The sequence below is a fragment of the Phoca vitulina genome, unplaced genomic scaffold, assembly GCF_004348235.1.
Source record: "Phoca vitulina isolate PV1807 unplaced genomic scaffold, GSC_HSeal_1.0 scaffold85, whole genome shotgun sequence".
In the NCBI taxonomy this organism is placed as follows: Eukaryota; Metazoa; Chordata; class Mammalia; order Carnivora; family Phocidae; genus Phoca; species Phoca vitulina.
In genome coordinates, this window is record NW_022589788.1 from 1,377,133 (window position 1) to 1,393,997 (window position 16,865).

A 16,865-nucleotide genomic window follows, 5' to 3' on the forward strand; every position below is an offset into this window, starting at 1 on the left:
TTGTACGGTATTTTCAAAATGTGTAAGTAGGGGCGCCTGGGTGGCTCAGTTGTTGAGCGTCTGCCTTCGGCTCGGGTCATGATCCCAGGGTCCTGGGATCGAGCCCTGCATCGGGCTCCCTGCTCCACGGGAAGCCTGCTTCTCCCTCTTCTACTCCCCCTGCTTGTGTTCCCTCTCTCGCTGTGTCTCTGTCAAATAAATAAATAAAATCTTAAAAAAAAAAAATGTGTAAGTAGCCAGCGTTGGTGGTAGAGTGGTGAGCACAGCTGCCTTCCAAAATGTGTAAGTCACACTGAAGTCCAAATACCGCTAAGATCTGTCCTGCAGAAATTCTGAGCCCCCAGGACCCAGCTGCTAAAATGAACAATGGTCAAAGGACACCTGACATTCTCTGGGACGCAAACAGGAGGAGAGTCTCAAAGTCTATAGCAGGGAATTAAGAGAATTACACAGTTTGAGTGGCTGAGTTTTACTTTATACCCAAACATGAGGGGACTTGGCTATCCCGTATACTAGGGTCCACAGGTTTAACAATGCTGATTCAAAGTTCTACAAAAGTTTAAAATATTTAACAGCAGTAAATTTCTATTTCTAAAAAAAAACAGTAAAGGAGAGCTAGAACTAATTCTATTAAGAAATATTTGCATTATATAATGCTTTTTCCCTGTAAGTAAAAGATTACCTGAACTAAGTGCCACCAAGCAAATGGTTAATTCATAAAAAGCACTGGTGGGACTCTGAACATACTATATAAGGAAAAAAACAAACCAATGTAATACTTGAATTAATTAAATGAAATGTTCCATGGGCCTCAAATTTAAAATTTTAGTAGGGTTTATTAGCTATATTTTCCTAATATATAAAATATTAAAACAGCATATGTAGTAAAGATTCAGTTTTTAGTAATTTTCAATCTTCAAGACCAACGGCCTTAATCTTTGATTGGTTTTCTAAATTCTCCACAATATCTTTCAGATAATCTTCATCTTTTAAAAAATATACATATAATTCTCTTTCCATTTGATGCAGTTTATTAGATGCCAAAATTTTTCTTTTTGTCTTCACATCAGCAAGAATATCAGTAAGAAGATGATTTAGCTTATTCAGTTGGGATTCAACTTGATGAAACTGCTCTGTTAACTCCTAAAAGAAAAAGAAAAATGCTTTTACTACAAAAGCTCTATTTGTAACAGTAATTATAAATTTAAGATGTAATTTACACGCAAAGAATCCAAACGATAGGGGTGCCTGGGTGGCTCAGTCGGTTAAGCATCTGCCTTCGGCTCAGGTCATGATCTCGGGGGGGGGGGGGGGTGTCCTGGTATGAAGCCCTGAGTCAGGTTCCCTGCTCAGCAGGGAGTCTGCTTCTCCCTCTCCCTCTGCCCCTCCTCCCTGCTTGTGCTCCCTCCCTCCCTCTCTCAAATAAATAAAATCTTAAAAAATCCAAATGATGTAATAATTATTCCCACAATTTTAATGATAAATGAACCTCAATTAAAAATCCACAGTAGGGGGGCGCCTGGGTGGCTCAGATGGTTAAGCATCTGCCTTCGGCTCAGGTCATGATCCCAGGGTCCTGGGATCGAGTCCCGCATCGGGCTCTCTGCTCCTTGGGAGCCTGCTTCTCCCTCTGCCTCTCTCTCTCTCTCTCTGTCTCTCATGAATAAATAAAATCTGAAATGCTATAGCTACTTGTTAGAAAAACTCCCTTGAAAAGATTAAAAAAAAAAAAAAAAAAAAAAATCCACAGTAGGTTTAATATAAATTCTATGTAAAGTCAATTGCAACAGCTTTCAATAGATAATTTTAAGGGATTCAAAGCAAACTGTTACTTCCTAAAGAGTACCTGATATATAAACCATAATGTGTATTCATACATTCAACAAATATTACTAAATGTCTACCATATGCCAAGCACTGTTTTTTAGAGACTACAGATATAAGAACACCATCTCCTTTATGGAGCTTATATTCCACTTAATTGATCAAACCTTGTTTTAGCCTAATCTCGGTCTGAGTGGTACTGAGAAAGCCTTGAAATGAAGCAATTACCAATAAAAAAGAATCACCTCAACAGAAATCTCCATTTTTCTTTTTTCACAGTGTTATAGAAGATAGAATTACATATAACATTCAACAATCCCAACTTACCATGTAATCCTCCTGCTCAAGAACCTAGACACGCCACTGCTTCTCCCTCTCCATCTGCCCCCGCTTGTGCTTGCTCTCCCTTTCTCTCAAATAAATAAAATCTTAAAAAAAAAAAGGGGGGGGGGATGCCTGGGTGGCTCAGATGGTTAGGCGTCTACCTTCGGCTCAGGTCATGATCTCTGGGTCCTGGGATCGAGCCTCTTGTCAGGCTCCCTGCTCAGCAGGGAGTCTGCTTCTCCCTCTCCCCCATGCTCATGCTCTCTCTCTCTGTCTCGAATAAAATCTTTAAAAAAAGAAAAAGAACCTAGATATGCCAGCCCTTCACATTTAACAAAATGAAATGCCTCACTTCCTAACATTAAAAGCTGTTTATTAACAAGTTTCCATGGGTTTTTAATCAAGTATTCTACTTTGTAAATTTCCAGCCACTATCACCAGAGAGAAAATCTTTATCTTTATCTCAACCTTCTGCACCTTCTCAGCATGGTCATGAGCATGAGAATCACCTGGGGTACCTGTTATGCGCACATACTCCTGTACCCTACTGCACACTAAATTACTCAAACTCCAACAGGCTCCCTGGTGATTCTAGTAAGTTCAAGAATGACTGCTTTACACCTGTCATAAATGCCAGTTCCAGAGAGCAGTACTTCTTCAATTACACTTTAACAAAATCAAGTAATACCTACATTAAGTGGTTTTCTCTTGAGGAAAAACTTGGTAAACTTGAATGAGAAACTATAATCTCACCTTCAATTTCAGTACTAAAGATCTTAATAGTTGCTAAAATAATATTCCCACAGATACTGAAAAATATCCTTGTTATTAACAACAAAAATGAAAACCAAAGTTTATACATATGGCACTTTTATATTTCACTGGGTTAGTAAAAAACATTAAATAATGACACCCAGTAAGGTTATAGTGAAATCACCCTACTTTAGTGATTCTAGGATGCAATCTTTCACATTTTAAAGTATCTGAAACCCATACCATTTTATAATTGAGAGCATCATGTAATTATTATTAGCCACTCATAAGAAATGCTTTATCACCAACATTAAAAATATTTTTTTTACTGTGATAAGAACACTTAACATGAGATCTCCCCTTTAACAGATTCTTTTTTTTTTTTAAAGATTTTATTTATTTGACAGAGACACAGCAAGAGAGGGAACACAAGCAGGTTTCCTGCTGAGCAGGGAACCCGATGCGGGGCTCGATCCCAGGACTCTGGGATCACGACCTGAGCCGAAGGTGGACGCTTAACAACTGAGCCACCCAGGCGCCCCCCCCAACAGATTTTTAAGAGTACAACAGAGTACTGTTAACTACAGGTACAACGTTGTACAGCGTATCTCTAAAATGTATGCGCCTTACATGACAAACTTTGTACCTGTTGATTAACCCAATTCCCTCCCTCTCCAATCCCTGCTAACCACCATTCTACCCTCTGTCTCTGAGTTTGACTATTTTAGATAATCTCTGTAAGTGGAATTATACATTATTTGTCCTTGTGACTGGTTTATTTCACTCAGCATAATTTCCTCAAGGTTCATCCATGTTGTCGCATATTACAGGATTTCTTTTTATTAAGGCTAAATAATACTTTGTGTGTATACATCACATCTTCTTTATCCATTCTTCCACTGGTAGACATTGTTTCCATAACTTGGCTATTAGGAATAGTTACAATGGATGTAGGAGTGTTAATAATTCTTCAAGATCCTGATTTAAATTCTTTTGTTTAAATATCCAGAAGTGGAATTACTGGATCATATGGATCATTAATTTTTTTGAGAAAACTCCATACTGTTTTCCACAGCGGCTGCACCATTTTGGACTTCCACCAGCAGGGTACAAGGGTTCCAATTTCTCCACATTCTCACCAACACTTTTTTTGTTTTTTAAGATTTATTTGAGAGAGACAAAGTGCATGCACATGCATAAGCATGTGAGTTGGGGGAGGGCAGGAGAGAATCCTCAAGCAGACTCCCTGCTAAGTGCAGAGCCTGACGCAGACCCAGGGTTTGATCCCAGGACCCATGAGATCATGACCTGAACCGAAACCAAGAGTCAGACACTTAACAGACTGAACCACCCAGGTGCCCCTGATTTTGCTTTTTTGCTACTAGCCACTCTAACAGGTGTAAGGAGATATCTCATTGTGGTTTTGATGTGCATTTCCCTGATGATGAGTGACACTGAGCAACTATCCATATTACCTGTTGGCCATTTGTATGTCTTCTTTGGAGAAAAGTCTATTCAAGTCTTTAGCCCATTTTTTAATTGGGCTATTAGTTTTTTTGCTATCACCAACATTCTCTATAGTGTAGAAAAATAAAGACAACAACTTTGAGTCAAAAAATAACACAGAAGGGGCGCCTGGGTGGCTCAGTGGTTGGGCGTCTGCCCTCGGCTCAGGTCATGATCCCGGGACCGTGGGATCGAGCCCTGCATCGGGCTCTCTGCTCAGTGGGGAGTCTGCTTCTCCCTCTCCCTCTGCCTGCCGCTCCCTCTGCTTGTGCTGTCAAATAAATAAAGTCTTAAAAAAAAGAAGAACTTCATATTAAGTGTGAAGCTTTGAAATACCCTAATGATTTTTAACTGTGTATATTTCATTTAAGGTGTATATGCAAGAGTGATATAATAAAAATCTGTCTGTCTGTACCTAAAAGATATCTTCTGGTAAGTATTCAATAAAAATTCTAAATAAGAAAGTATTGTGCTGGGGCGCCTGGGTGCCTCAGTGGGTTAGGCATCTGCCTTCAGCTCAGGTAGTGATCCCACCCAGGGTCCTAGGATCAAGTCCCGCGTCTGGCTCCCTGCTCAGTGGGGAGCCTGCTTCTCCCTCTGCCCCTTCCCCTGCTAGTGCTCTCTCCAGCTTTCTCTCATGCACTCTCTCCAATAAATAAATAAAATCTTAAAAAAAAAAATCATGCCAATTTAACAGAGAAGGTTTTTTTTAGCAATTCACACAATGATGGTGTACCGTATGATCGATGGTGTCTAGCAGACATTTAAGTAGTGCTGGTAGCAATGAAAACAGGTGAGACTGCTCGGAAAAGCAGTATGACAGCATCAAAGACCAGAAGGAAAAGAAGTACATACCTAAGAAACCCAGTAATCCTACTTCCAAGAATTCATCCAAATTAAAGTATTTAACAACAAAAAGCTATAACACAGGATGTACATGATACGTTCAAGAGCAAAAAAAAAAAAAAAAAATGAAGACTATCAAAAAATATTCAACAATGGTGGACGGGTTACAGAAATTACTGTAACATTAATAATTAAAATTATTCAGAGTGAAAATGTTTATTTCATAATGCTAAGTAAAAAGGAAGAATAAAAAAGATGTGTAAGTAAAGGTGAAAAACATATACCTTCAATACTAACCAAAAGAAAGATGGCATAGAAATATTAATATTAGAAAAAAGACTGTTAAGAAGCACAGTAAGGATAGAGAAGATCATTATGTAATACTAAATAGTTTAATTCACTGCAATTCAAACCACCAGAATAATAATTCACCACAATTTGAAACTTAGATATACAGCTGAACCTTGAACAACGCGGGAGTCGGGGGGAAGGTTTAGGGCATCGGCTTCCTGTGGAGTCGAAAATTTGTGTATAAATTTTGACTTCCCCAAAACTTAACTACTGGTAGCCTACTATTGACATACAGCTGATAAACATATATTCTGTATATCATATGTTATGTGTATTATATACTGTAATCTTATAATAAAGCTAGAAAAAAGAAAATGTTAAGAAAATCATGAGAAAATACATTTATAGTACTGCACTGTATTTATTTATTGAAGAAAGTTTGCATACAAGTGGACCGATGCAGTTCAAACCCACGCGGTACAAGGGTCAACTGTAACTTGTAAAATAGACTCAAATATAAAGAAAAAACTAACAGCTTCAAAGCTGCCATCATAGGAGGTTTTTATAAAATTAGTAGATCTAGGAGACAAAATCAGTAATAGATTTTAAAAAAATTAATCATAATCAATTCAGGCTATTAGTTAGGATGGCGATTATATATTTTTTAAAAAAGGAAAATGACAAGTGTAGGCAAGGATATGGAGAAACTGGAACCCTGTGCACTGCAGGTGAGAATATAAAATGGTGCAGCTGCCGTGTAAGTCAGGCAGTTCCTCAGAAAGTTAAACACAGAATTACCACATGATCCAGCAATTCCACTCCTAGGTATATACCCAAGAGAAACAAAAACAGGGACTCGGATACCTGTACACCAATGTTCACAGCAGCATTATTCACAACAGCCAAAAGGTGGAAAGAACCCAAGTGACCATCAACAGACAAAACAGATAAACAAAATGTACTACATGCACACAACGGGGTATTACTCAGCCATAAAAAGGAATAAAATTCTGACACATACTACAACATGGATAAAACTTAATCATACAAATATTGTAGGATTTCACTTATATTAGGTACCCAGAGTAGGCAAATTCACTGAGACAGAGAGTGGAATAGAAGTTATCAGGGGCCGGGCGCCTGGGTGGCTCAGTCGTTAAGCGTCTGCCTTCAGCTCAGGTCATGATTCCAGGGTCCTGGGATCGAGCCCCGCATCGGGCTCCCTGCTCCTCTGGAAGCCTGCTTCTCCCTCTCCCACTCCCCCAGCTTGTGTTCCTGCTCTCCCTATCTCTATTTCTGTCAAATGAATAAATAAATAAATAAAGGAAGTTATCAGGGGCTGGGGAGGAAGGAGAGAAAAATTACTGTTTAATGTTTCTATTTGGGATGGTGAAAAAGCTCTGGAAATGTATAGTGGTCATGGTTGCACAATATATGAATGTACTTTTGTACTTAATGTCCCTGAATTATACATTTAAAAATCGTTAAAACTATAATTTTACATTTTCTACATTTCACAATAAAAATATTTAAAAAAACGAATTACAAGCATTCCTGTTCCAAGGAAAGGTATGCTCGTTATCCAAATCAATCCTTCCATAAGAAAAAAATGTAAAAGGCTAAATGAACTATTTTTAAAAATCAAGCAAATCAGAAGTTTCCTAAAAGCAACAAAGAGATAACAAAACATTAAAAGGAACTATAAGTCCATAAAACATCCCAGATTGATAAGGCAGTCCAGGAACAGCTTTACTCTAGGGCGACTGCCAATCTTGGAAAATTAGAACCTAGGATTCTTGAGACTCACAAGATGAGTGGGAGAAAAATCAAAGTCCAAAGTCCACAGAAAGTGGGAAGTCAAATGGGAGACCTTCTTCATAATAAGCCAAGGACTCACAGGACACCAGCAATCTTAAGATCAGAATGGCCCAGAAATGGAAGAGCCCCTGGATAGAATTACAGGCCAGACAGGAATCACCTGGGTCCTCCAAAGACTAGGTAGACTTAACTAGTCCTGCCCACAATATCTAACACAAGAAATATGAAGGCAAAAAGCACTTAAGGATCATTTATTTCATAAGAAGCTCCCTTCACCAGATAGAGAGGGATTTTATTTTTATTGTATGCCTCAATAAAGGCTGATGGGACCATTTGTTTTTAGCGAAAAAAATAAAAAATAATAAAACTAGAACTCTACCTCACATCACACATAAGGGTGCCTGGGTGGCTCAGCTGGTTAAGCGTCTGCTTTCAGCTCAGGTCCTGATCCCAGAGTCCTGGGATTGAGTCCCACATCAGGCTCCCTCCTCAGCAGGGAGTCTGCTTTTCCCTCTACCCCACCCCACCCCATACCCCCCCACCCGCAATCTCTCTCTCTCAAATAAATAAAATCTTAAAAAAAACCCCAAAAACTCCTGGTAGACTAAAGAAAGTGAACAGCATAACTTTAAGGTAAAATAAAAAGGACTATCATTATAATGTTAAGGGTAAACCTTAATAAGGTATGAAAAGCAAAATATAAAAAGATGGCAAACCATATACAGAGTAATAAACTACATAAAAATTAAAATGCTAAAAAAAAATCTGAAAACAAAGAAAGTAAAAAAGACAAGCTACAAATAGAGAGTGAATATATATCACACACAAAACCGAGGGGCGCCTGGGTGGCTCAGTCGTTAAGCGTCTGCCTTCGGCTCAGGTCATGACCCCAGGGTCCTGGGATCGAGCCCCACATCGGGCTCCCTGCTCCGCGGGAAGCCTGCTTCTCCCTCTCCCACTCCCCCTGCTTGTGTTCCCTCTCTCGCTGTGTCTCTCTCTGTCAAATAAATAAAATCTTAAAAAAAAAAAAAAAATTGACAAAGGATTGCCACTTGAAATATATAAACTCCTACAAATGAATTTTTTAAAGATTTTAGGTATTTATTTTAGAGAGAGAGCATGCATGCATGAGTGGGGGGAGGGGCAGAGGGAGAGGGCGAGAGACTCTCAAGCAGACCCTACAGTGAGCACAGAGCCCAAGCTGGGCCTCAATCTCACGACCCTGAGATCAGGCCGCTGATTCCTGGGTTTGGCTCAGGTCGTGATCTCAGGGTTGTGAGGGCTCTGTGCTCAGCACAGACTCTACTTAAGACTCCTCTGTCCCTACCCACGCCCCCAGCCTAAACCATGCCAGCAAGCACTCCCTCTCTCTCTCAAATAAATATACCTTTAAAAACAAAACAAAACAAAACAAAAAAACGGGCACAGGAGGTGAACAAGGAATTCTCAGAAAAAGATGAATGCCCAGTAAACAAATCAGGGAAATGGAAATTACAACCTATATCAGATGCTATTTTATATCCACAGATTGAGAGAAATTTATAAATCAGAGAACGTTATATGATGAAATGGATATGGATAAACAGGATCTCTTTGACACTGCTGATGTAATATGGTACAACCACTTTGGAAAACAATTTGATGTACCCTGAAAACTGAACCTGTGATACAGCAATTCTACTACTCACTGAGAGTGAGTGTGCATGTGCACATACATGTGCAGCTGTGAGACATACAGCAAGACCATCCGCAGCAAGATCATCCACAATAGCAAAAACTGAAAGTAACTTAGATGTCTGTCAACATAACAGATAATTAAACCGTGGGATTTCATAAAATGGAATACTAACGATATAAAAGAGAAAACCATAGGGGCGCCTGGGTGGCTCAGCTGGTTAAGCGTTGGACTCATGATTTCGGCTCAAGCCATGATCTCATGGGTTGGGAGATCGAGCCCCAAGCTGGGCTCCGAGCTCAGGCGGAGTCTGCTTGAGATTCTCTCCCTCTCCCTCTGCTCCTCCCCGCTGTGTGCGCGTGCTCTCACTCTCTCTCAAATAAATAAGTAAAAAAAAGAACCGAAAACAGAAAGAAAACTATAACTAGAGCTTTACATATGGCAACACGGATGAATCTCAGTATCTTAATATTAACAAGCAAGTTAGTAAAAAATATATATAAGAAACCACATACATAAACTTCAAAAACATATAAACTGAACAATATACAGTCTAGCGGGGCATCTGGTAGCTCAATCAGTTAAGTGTCTGACTGGCTCGGGTCGTGATCCCAGGCTCCCTGCTCAGCAGGGTGTCTGCTTGTCCCTCTGCCCCTACCCCCACTCGTGCCCGTGCTCACTCTCTCTCTCTCTCAAATAAATAAATAAAATTAAAAATATATATATACAATCTAAGAATATATATGTGTAATAAAAGTATAAATAAAGGCAAGCAAACGATAAAATTAAGTGTAGTTCTCCTTGATGAAGGAAGGGAAATGCTGTTAGTAGAAGCAAGCTGTCACAGAACACTTTAAAGATAATAGCCCTCTATTTGCTGAGACAGGTAAAATACAGGGGTGGTTTGATTTTTCTTTAAATTCTTAGTGTAAACATTACATATCCTTTTATGTCTGAAATATTTTGTAAGTTCTTAAAATTCTGTTGACATTGATCAAAACCATCCGAAAAATATATTTATATGTGAACAAAAACTAAGATATAAAAAAATAAATTTTATAGTAGGGCAATAGGATTTAGAATAGTGTTTTCCTCGTGTTAACGTTTTCTTTACTATCTTTTACAAAAAACATTTTTTTACAGCATTTTCAGTTACTGTGGCGAGCACTCACCTGATCACTAAGCAAAAGCTGATTTCCTCCTTGATACAAAGTATCACAAAGCATGTCCACATCATTATTCAGTTTCGACAGAAAGAAAGAATGTTCTTGAGTAGATACTGCCAACTGATCTTGTACTAAAGAAACATCCTTTTTTAATTTCTCAGCCACTTCCTCCAGGTTTCCATGGGTTATAAATAATTCTTTTTTCTTATTCTCTCCTTCTAAAAGTTGATAAAGCCTAAAATGTGAAAATAAAAATTACAGGAGAAAATTCTCAAAATCAGTACAATTTTCAGAATTATAAGTCACTTTATTGGGCATCTTTGGGGATATATAACAGATTAAAAATATTAACCTGGAAAAAAATTAATCTGCTGCTAAATCAAGCAACCAAAAACATTTCAGCTAAAATACTTTCTCATTACAGGGCACCTGGGTGGCTCAGTTGGTTAAGCATCTGCCTTCAGTTCAGGTCATGATCCCAAGGTCCTGGGATCCAGTTCCACATCAGGCTCCTTGCTCAGTGGGGAGTCTGCTTCTCCTTCTACCCCCACCCCCTGCTCATGCTCTCTCTCTCTCTCTCTCTCACGCTCTCTCTCTCAAATAAATAAAATCTTTAAAATATATATGTAAGAAAAATAAAATCCTATCTCATTACAGAAATACATATTGTAATTACTGTATCTGCTTCTACTTTCTCATCCCCCAAGTTTTAAATATATTTTTTGACTTTTAACTGCCATTATCCTACTTCAAACAAAGTATGTTTCAGAGATACTGCCCAAGAAAACATTTCTTTCACAGAATACAAGTATGATATAGTAGAAATAGCAACGAGCTTGAAACAGAAGACCCAGGCCTGAGTTCTGGCGGTCTTTTGATACCTGGGTCAAGTCAACCTCTGAGACTACACTTTTCATGTCACATACCTACCGTTACAGGATTGTAAAGAATTTAAAAGAGAAAAACTGAAAATAATGTAAAAAGAAATGTAAACAATAAAGAGCTACAGAAATAGTAAACTTGCTACTCCAGTCTTATCCATATTTGACTGTCAAATTAAATTCCTAATGAGCTATGAGGCCACTTTAACACTTCAAATATTAATGGCAGAAAATCCTTTGGAACAAATGGAAAAATGTGAGGCAGCATTTTCTACACATTTCTGACAAAAAGGGTTTGTTCTTTTTCTTCTATTTCAAAAAAATATATATTTTTAATTATTTTAACAATTTGCAACAGAGTTCATAAAACTGGTTCAAGTCCAAGGCTGCCAATTTTGTTCTTGTGGGACATGACTAACACAATTTCAGGGGGGAACCATTTTTAGCTCATGATGTCAGTGTCACCCCTTCCATGCCCCTCACCTCATTAATAAGAAAAAAAAAAGGAGGGGCGCCTACGTGGCTCAGTTGGTTAAGTGTCTGCCTTTGGCTCAGGTCCTGATCCCAGGGTCCTGGGATACAGCCCCACAAAGGGCTCCACATTGGGCTCCCTGCTCAGCAGGGAGTCTGCTTCTCCCTCTGCCCCTCCCCCTGTTCGTGCTCGCTCTCTCACTCTCTCAAATAAATAAGTAAAATCTTAAAAAACAAAACAAAACAAAAAGATTAGATGATTTTCCTCTAGCACTAGAGAAAAATCAGGAGCAGGATCCAGATTTTTGAGGCCTTTGACTACTTTAGTCCTCCAATTTTAGTATCCCTATACCATCAATTGCTTAGACATCCAGAAGAGGTTGGGAGCAAGCATTCATTCTCGCTGATTCACCTGACAAGAAACAAAGTCCGTTTTCCCCTCTCTCCGCCAACACCTTCTCTGAATGCAATCAGTTCTCTGCCTAGCAATACCAACTACACACCAAAATGTATTCAAACTCCCTGCAGTTAAAACTCCTGCCTCAATCTCAAAGTATCTAAATAATGGTGCCCAAAGGTGAATAAGACCTTGTATATATTCACTCCACCAACCCATCCACCTCAGCTCTAAAACAGCTACTTCCAGATTTAACATGAATGGAAAAGGGAGCAAGATATTCAAAAGGAAAGAGTCATATGCAAGAAAAGTGAAAGAAGAGAACAGAAGGCCAAAAATAGAGAGCAAAGAATGTTTTAAACTTCCACAATATTAGTTCAAACTCTCCACAGTATTTTACAAAAGCAAAAAAAAAAACAAAAAAAAAACAATTACTAAAGAAACAAAGATGCATACCTATGAGTAGAAAAGTCCTTGGTATCAATGGTATTCCTTGGATTTATCTGCTGAGATACTGATGGGTCTGTTAGCATTTCTAATCGCTGGTGGAGCATCCTATTACTTTGACTAAGCTCTTGAACCAAATTTTCAAGTTGACGATATATGTCCCAATGCTTTCTCAATTCAATTTCATATGATAATTGTAGAAGTTCAAAAGATGCCTTTTGCTTTATCAACTGATTTAAAACTAACTCTTGTCTTGCTGTATAATAGTCTTGTTTAGCAATCTGTAGATCAAAATCTCCCTTTACAACTGGCATATTCAGTAACTGGGCATTCTCTTTTACCACAGCAGGCAAACTTTTATCTTTCATATGAGAGATTTGTTCTTCAAGTTTCAGAATCTCACTATTCAAGTTAGAAATTTTAGCATCCAAATTATCTTTGCCAAGAGCCTACACAGAAAAAGCAATTACATTTAAAAGCAATAAGTATAAAGTTGAAATAGTTTTAAACTTATTTTTACTTTCCATTTTAGTTTATCAGGTAACATGCTAATAAAAACTAATTTCATGTTAACAAAAGCCAAAATCACAGTTTAAAAAAGGAAAAGCGTGGGTAAATTGCTAAGTTTTAATGCTATTACTACCACATATATACAATAATGGCTACCAAAACAGACACCTTGTCATGCTTGTCTTACTTAATAAAAATCATTAGCGCACTACTAACTGAATGCAAATGTACACTATTCTAAGTTTTTCTTAAAACTAAAATAGTCCCAGTAGCTATGCTCCTAGTCTGTCAGCTGATTTTAGCACTTGCAAAGAGTGAGGAACCTCATACCTTATTCCCAAGTTTGTGTCAGTTATATAAACTCACTTGGTGCTGATACTCAGTTTCAGCTGTATTTTCACTCAATTACGTAGTGGTTATATTACCAAGACTGCAAGCTTTCCAAGAGTGCAGATGGATATGGGCACTACATCTGTACATTCTCAACAAAAAACTCAGGGTTTCAGTCCACTGAACTGGGTCCCTGACTTCATTAGCACCAAACAAGGCAGGACACCGGTAACAAAGGAACAAAGCTCTTTACCCATACATCATAAAAGAGGGAATTTCAGTGTCTTCTGAGTCTGAACCAACACAAATTTTAATTTCAGAAAAGGTACTTTTGTTTAAAATTAGCTAATGTGATTGGGTTATAATTACTATTTTTGCCCTCTACTGATAAGAAGATCTATTTGTATGAAACACTGAAATACATCAAAACTAAGCAATAAACAAACAGAAAATAAGAAAATGTAACTTATGTTACATTTGTTACATTATGTTACAAATGTACTTGTTTCATCCCCCTTTCTAAAGTATTTTAATATTAACATATCTTCCATTATGAACAACAATTACTGTACGAATCCAGTCTCATTTCTCATGTTTACCTTGCTAGTGAGGCTATGAAGAGTCTCCTCTGCCCACTGTATACTCGACTTCATGCTCAAATTACTTGCTTTCAAGTGAATTAACTCATGTTGAGCACAAACGTAGGCTAGCTGCAGCCTAGCCATCTCTAGCCATCTCTCCTCGAGGACTTCCTGATTATCACAAATAGATGGTGCTTGTATATCTAAAAGTTGAAAATTTTCTTCATTTGAACTTTCAACTACTTCATGTATACCCGGAAAGAACTGTTTTTTGGTATATAAAGTTAATGCTGCTGTGCTTTGCTCTTCCTGGCTTAGATATTTTTCCAAGGAAAACTGAGATAAAAACACCAGTGGATTTGTCCCTTGATCCAAATTAGAATGTTTGAAAAACATCATCAATTTTGCAACTCCATCAGTAAGAGCCTGAAGTTCATTATTTATCTTAGTATTCATAGCATTTAGAATTCCTTGACTCTGCTTCAGCCTTTTAGTGGCCGCTTCTTCTTTAGCATTTAACCTCAGAGATTTGTGGCTTGTTACTGAAGCCATCAACTGGCATTTATTACGTCGCTGAATTTTTAGGTTCTTTAACTTCTGCAGAGTTTGAACCTCAATCTCTAATTTCTCTAGCTCTTTGTCATCCAAGATACATGTCTTCAAATCAGAAGTTTTACAGGTTTTGAGAACTTCATCCAATGCTGCTCCTTCTAGGATAGGCTTGCCTGATTTTTGAAGAATGCTAAAAGCTTCCAATTCTTCTTCAGACAATACATTCTGTTCATTCACATTCCCACAAAACCACTTCAGAAATGATTCATCTTCAACAGTCTCAAACAACCAGTCAAAATCTTCCCCATTAAGAGTATCAGCTTTGGGATAATTGATTTTTTTTAATGTTTCCACAAACTCTTTTCCACAACTCATGGTTTAAGTACCCAATTTCTGTAACAGATATGGGTTTATGTTGCTATTTAGAAAATAAACCCAAAACACAAACAAAACTAATTTTATGTTAAGTCCATAGAGAAGAGAAAAAATATTTTTAGAATCTGACTTCTCCTGGGGGAGGAAAAACAGGTATTAGACCATAAATAAAGTAACTGTATTTGTAAAAGGACGATACTGATAAATATCACAGAATATCTGGGAATCATCTAACCCAGAGGTAGGTAGTTATAGCTGAAATGTCTAATGAAGATAAACAAAATAAATTCGGGTATTACTGAGAACACTGCAAAAATAATGAAAACATAATTAGCAAGAAAATCTTTCCAAAGACAGTCACTAAAAATACACTGTCTCTTACAAAGCAGCTCAGTTCTTTCATTCAGTTTTTAATTCAAAATAAAATATATCTAAACAAGTCCAAGCCAGCCCGCGGCTAAGCAGCCTCTTCCCCGCACCCAGCCGTTCCCAAGTAAGAGAAGAGAAATAAATACGGAAATGTTCTAGAGGAAGAGTCAACGAAATGTTTACCTCAGCGACTCAGATCAGCATCCGCCATTCACCCAGGAATCAATGTCCAGAGACGATCAACCTAGTGCAGGCAACATCAGGCTTCAGATTTAAGAACCGTTCTCAAACTGATCTTAAAACTCAACAAAAGGGAAAAAAAAGTCACGATGTACGGCGATGGCGTTCAGACTTAACGCGGTACATCTCGCAAGGTGTACAGTGTCAGGTCATTACGCCGCGCACCCAAAACTAATGCAACGGTGTACGTCAACCGCACTTCAAAAGACTAAAGCAAAATAACCCCCGAAACCCAAAACCCAAGCACCCGCCACTTCAGAAGCGCCAAAGAACTAAGCAAACAGTGGTAAAAACACGTGCGGCATCTGCCACTTTGCATCCAACGCACCGCCGAACCACCCCCGATGACCTCACCAAGGAACTCCACGGACGGCGACCGGCCGCACAGACACGTGCGACACGGACGCATGTTAGTAACACACACCCGCAAAAGCCGCCGAACTAGCGTTAAAGGCAAACTGCACATACCCCAGACCCGCGCGGTTCACTCCGTGGAGTTCTGGGCCGACCGCCCGCGTATCAGCGGCGCGACACCACGCGCCCCCGCCCGCAGGACCAGCACCGGCCCCGCCCCCGCCGAAGCCGCGCGAGAACTCACCCGCGGCCCCGCCCCGCGCCCCGCCCCCAGGACCAGCACCGGCCCCGCCCCCGCCGAGGCCCCGCCCCTGCCCGCGGCCCTGCCCCGCTCCCCTCCCGGACTACCCGCATCAGCCCAGCCCCCGCCCCGCCCCCGACCGGACTGCGCCTCACTCACCCGCGCGGCGCTCCCCGCTGACGCCCACCTCCCGCTTGCCTTCGCACTCCCCGCCCTCGCCCTCGCCCGTGGCTCCAAGCCCTGCGGACCCCGACTCGCGCGCCTGAAAGGAGTCCCCAGGGGTGCCTGGAAAGAAGAGGCAGCTGGGGGACCGGCGCCGCTCCCACAGCCCCACGGAGAGGCTGGCGCCATTCACCTCTGGAAGCTCCGTTCGCACGCCTCAGAAACCCGCCGCCGCGCTCCACGCCTCGCACTGCCTCACGGGAGCGCTGCGCGCGCAGAGGGCAGAGACAGGGCGGGGCTTGGCCGTCTGCGCAGGCGTGGTGTCGGAAGAGGCGGGCGTGGCGAGGAGGAACTTTGGGGCGGAGCTGAGCAGGGCGCCGGTCCGCCCTCCGGCCAAACGTCAACCGGTGGGGGCGAGCTGGTTGGCTCCCGCCGCGGGGGCGGGGCCGGGGTGCGCCAGGCCTGGTGGGGGCCTTGGGTGCGGGTCGGGACTTAGCGCCCTATACCGTGCGGCGGTGCGCTGTGCCCGGACGGGCTCCTTGGCTCAGGTCGGCTCTCGGTCGTGCCCTCCGGTTCCCCAGGCCCCCATCCTCTAACGAGGCCGTGTTTAGGGAAAGCCGGGTGCGGTCAGGAGCACGCCCGGGGCCGCCCGGCCGGTGGGCTCTGCACCGCCAGGACCTGTTTAAGTGAGCGCGCCCCTTCGACAAGTCTTGGGAGCGGACGAACTACGGGACCCAAAACGAGCCGAGCAG

General features: G+C 40.6%; 2 protein-coding genes across 2 annotated transcripts in view; both read right to left on the bottom strand.

Annotated features, from left to right (window-relative positions):
• POLN (DNA polymerase nu) overlaps window positions 1-15,620 on the bottom strand; it is a 145,908-nt gene extending 130,288 nt beyond the window's left edge. The window contains 1 exon segment of the mRNA XM_032395471.1: window positions 15,300-15,620. The gene's annotated coding sequence lies outside the window, so the exon portion shown is untranslated.
• HAUS3 (HAUS augmin like complex subunit 3) lies at window positions 164-15,292 on the bottom strand. The gene is made up of 4 exons (XM_032395472.1): window positions 13,839-15,292; window positions 12,409-12,848; window positions 10,210-10,438; window positions 164-1,143 (listed from the first exon to the last, which is right to left on the bottom strand). The coding sequence occupies exons 1-4, from the start codon at window positions 14,745-14,747 to the stop codon at window positions 910-912; spliced, it is 1,812 nt and encodes a 603-aa protein (XP_032251363.1). The 5' UTR covers window positions 14,748-15,292; the 3' UTR covers window positions 164-909.
• Window positions 15,621-16,865: the final 1,245 nt, after the last annotated feature.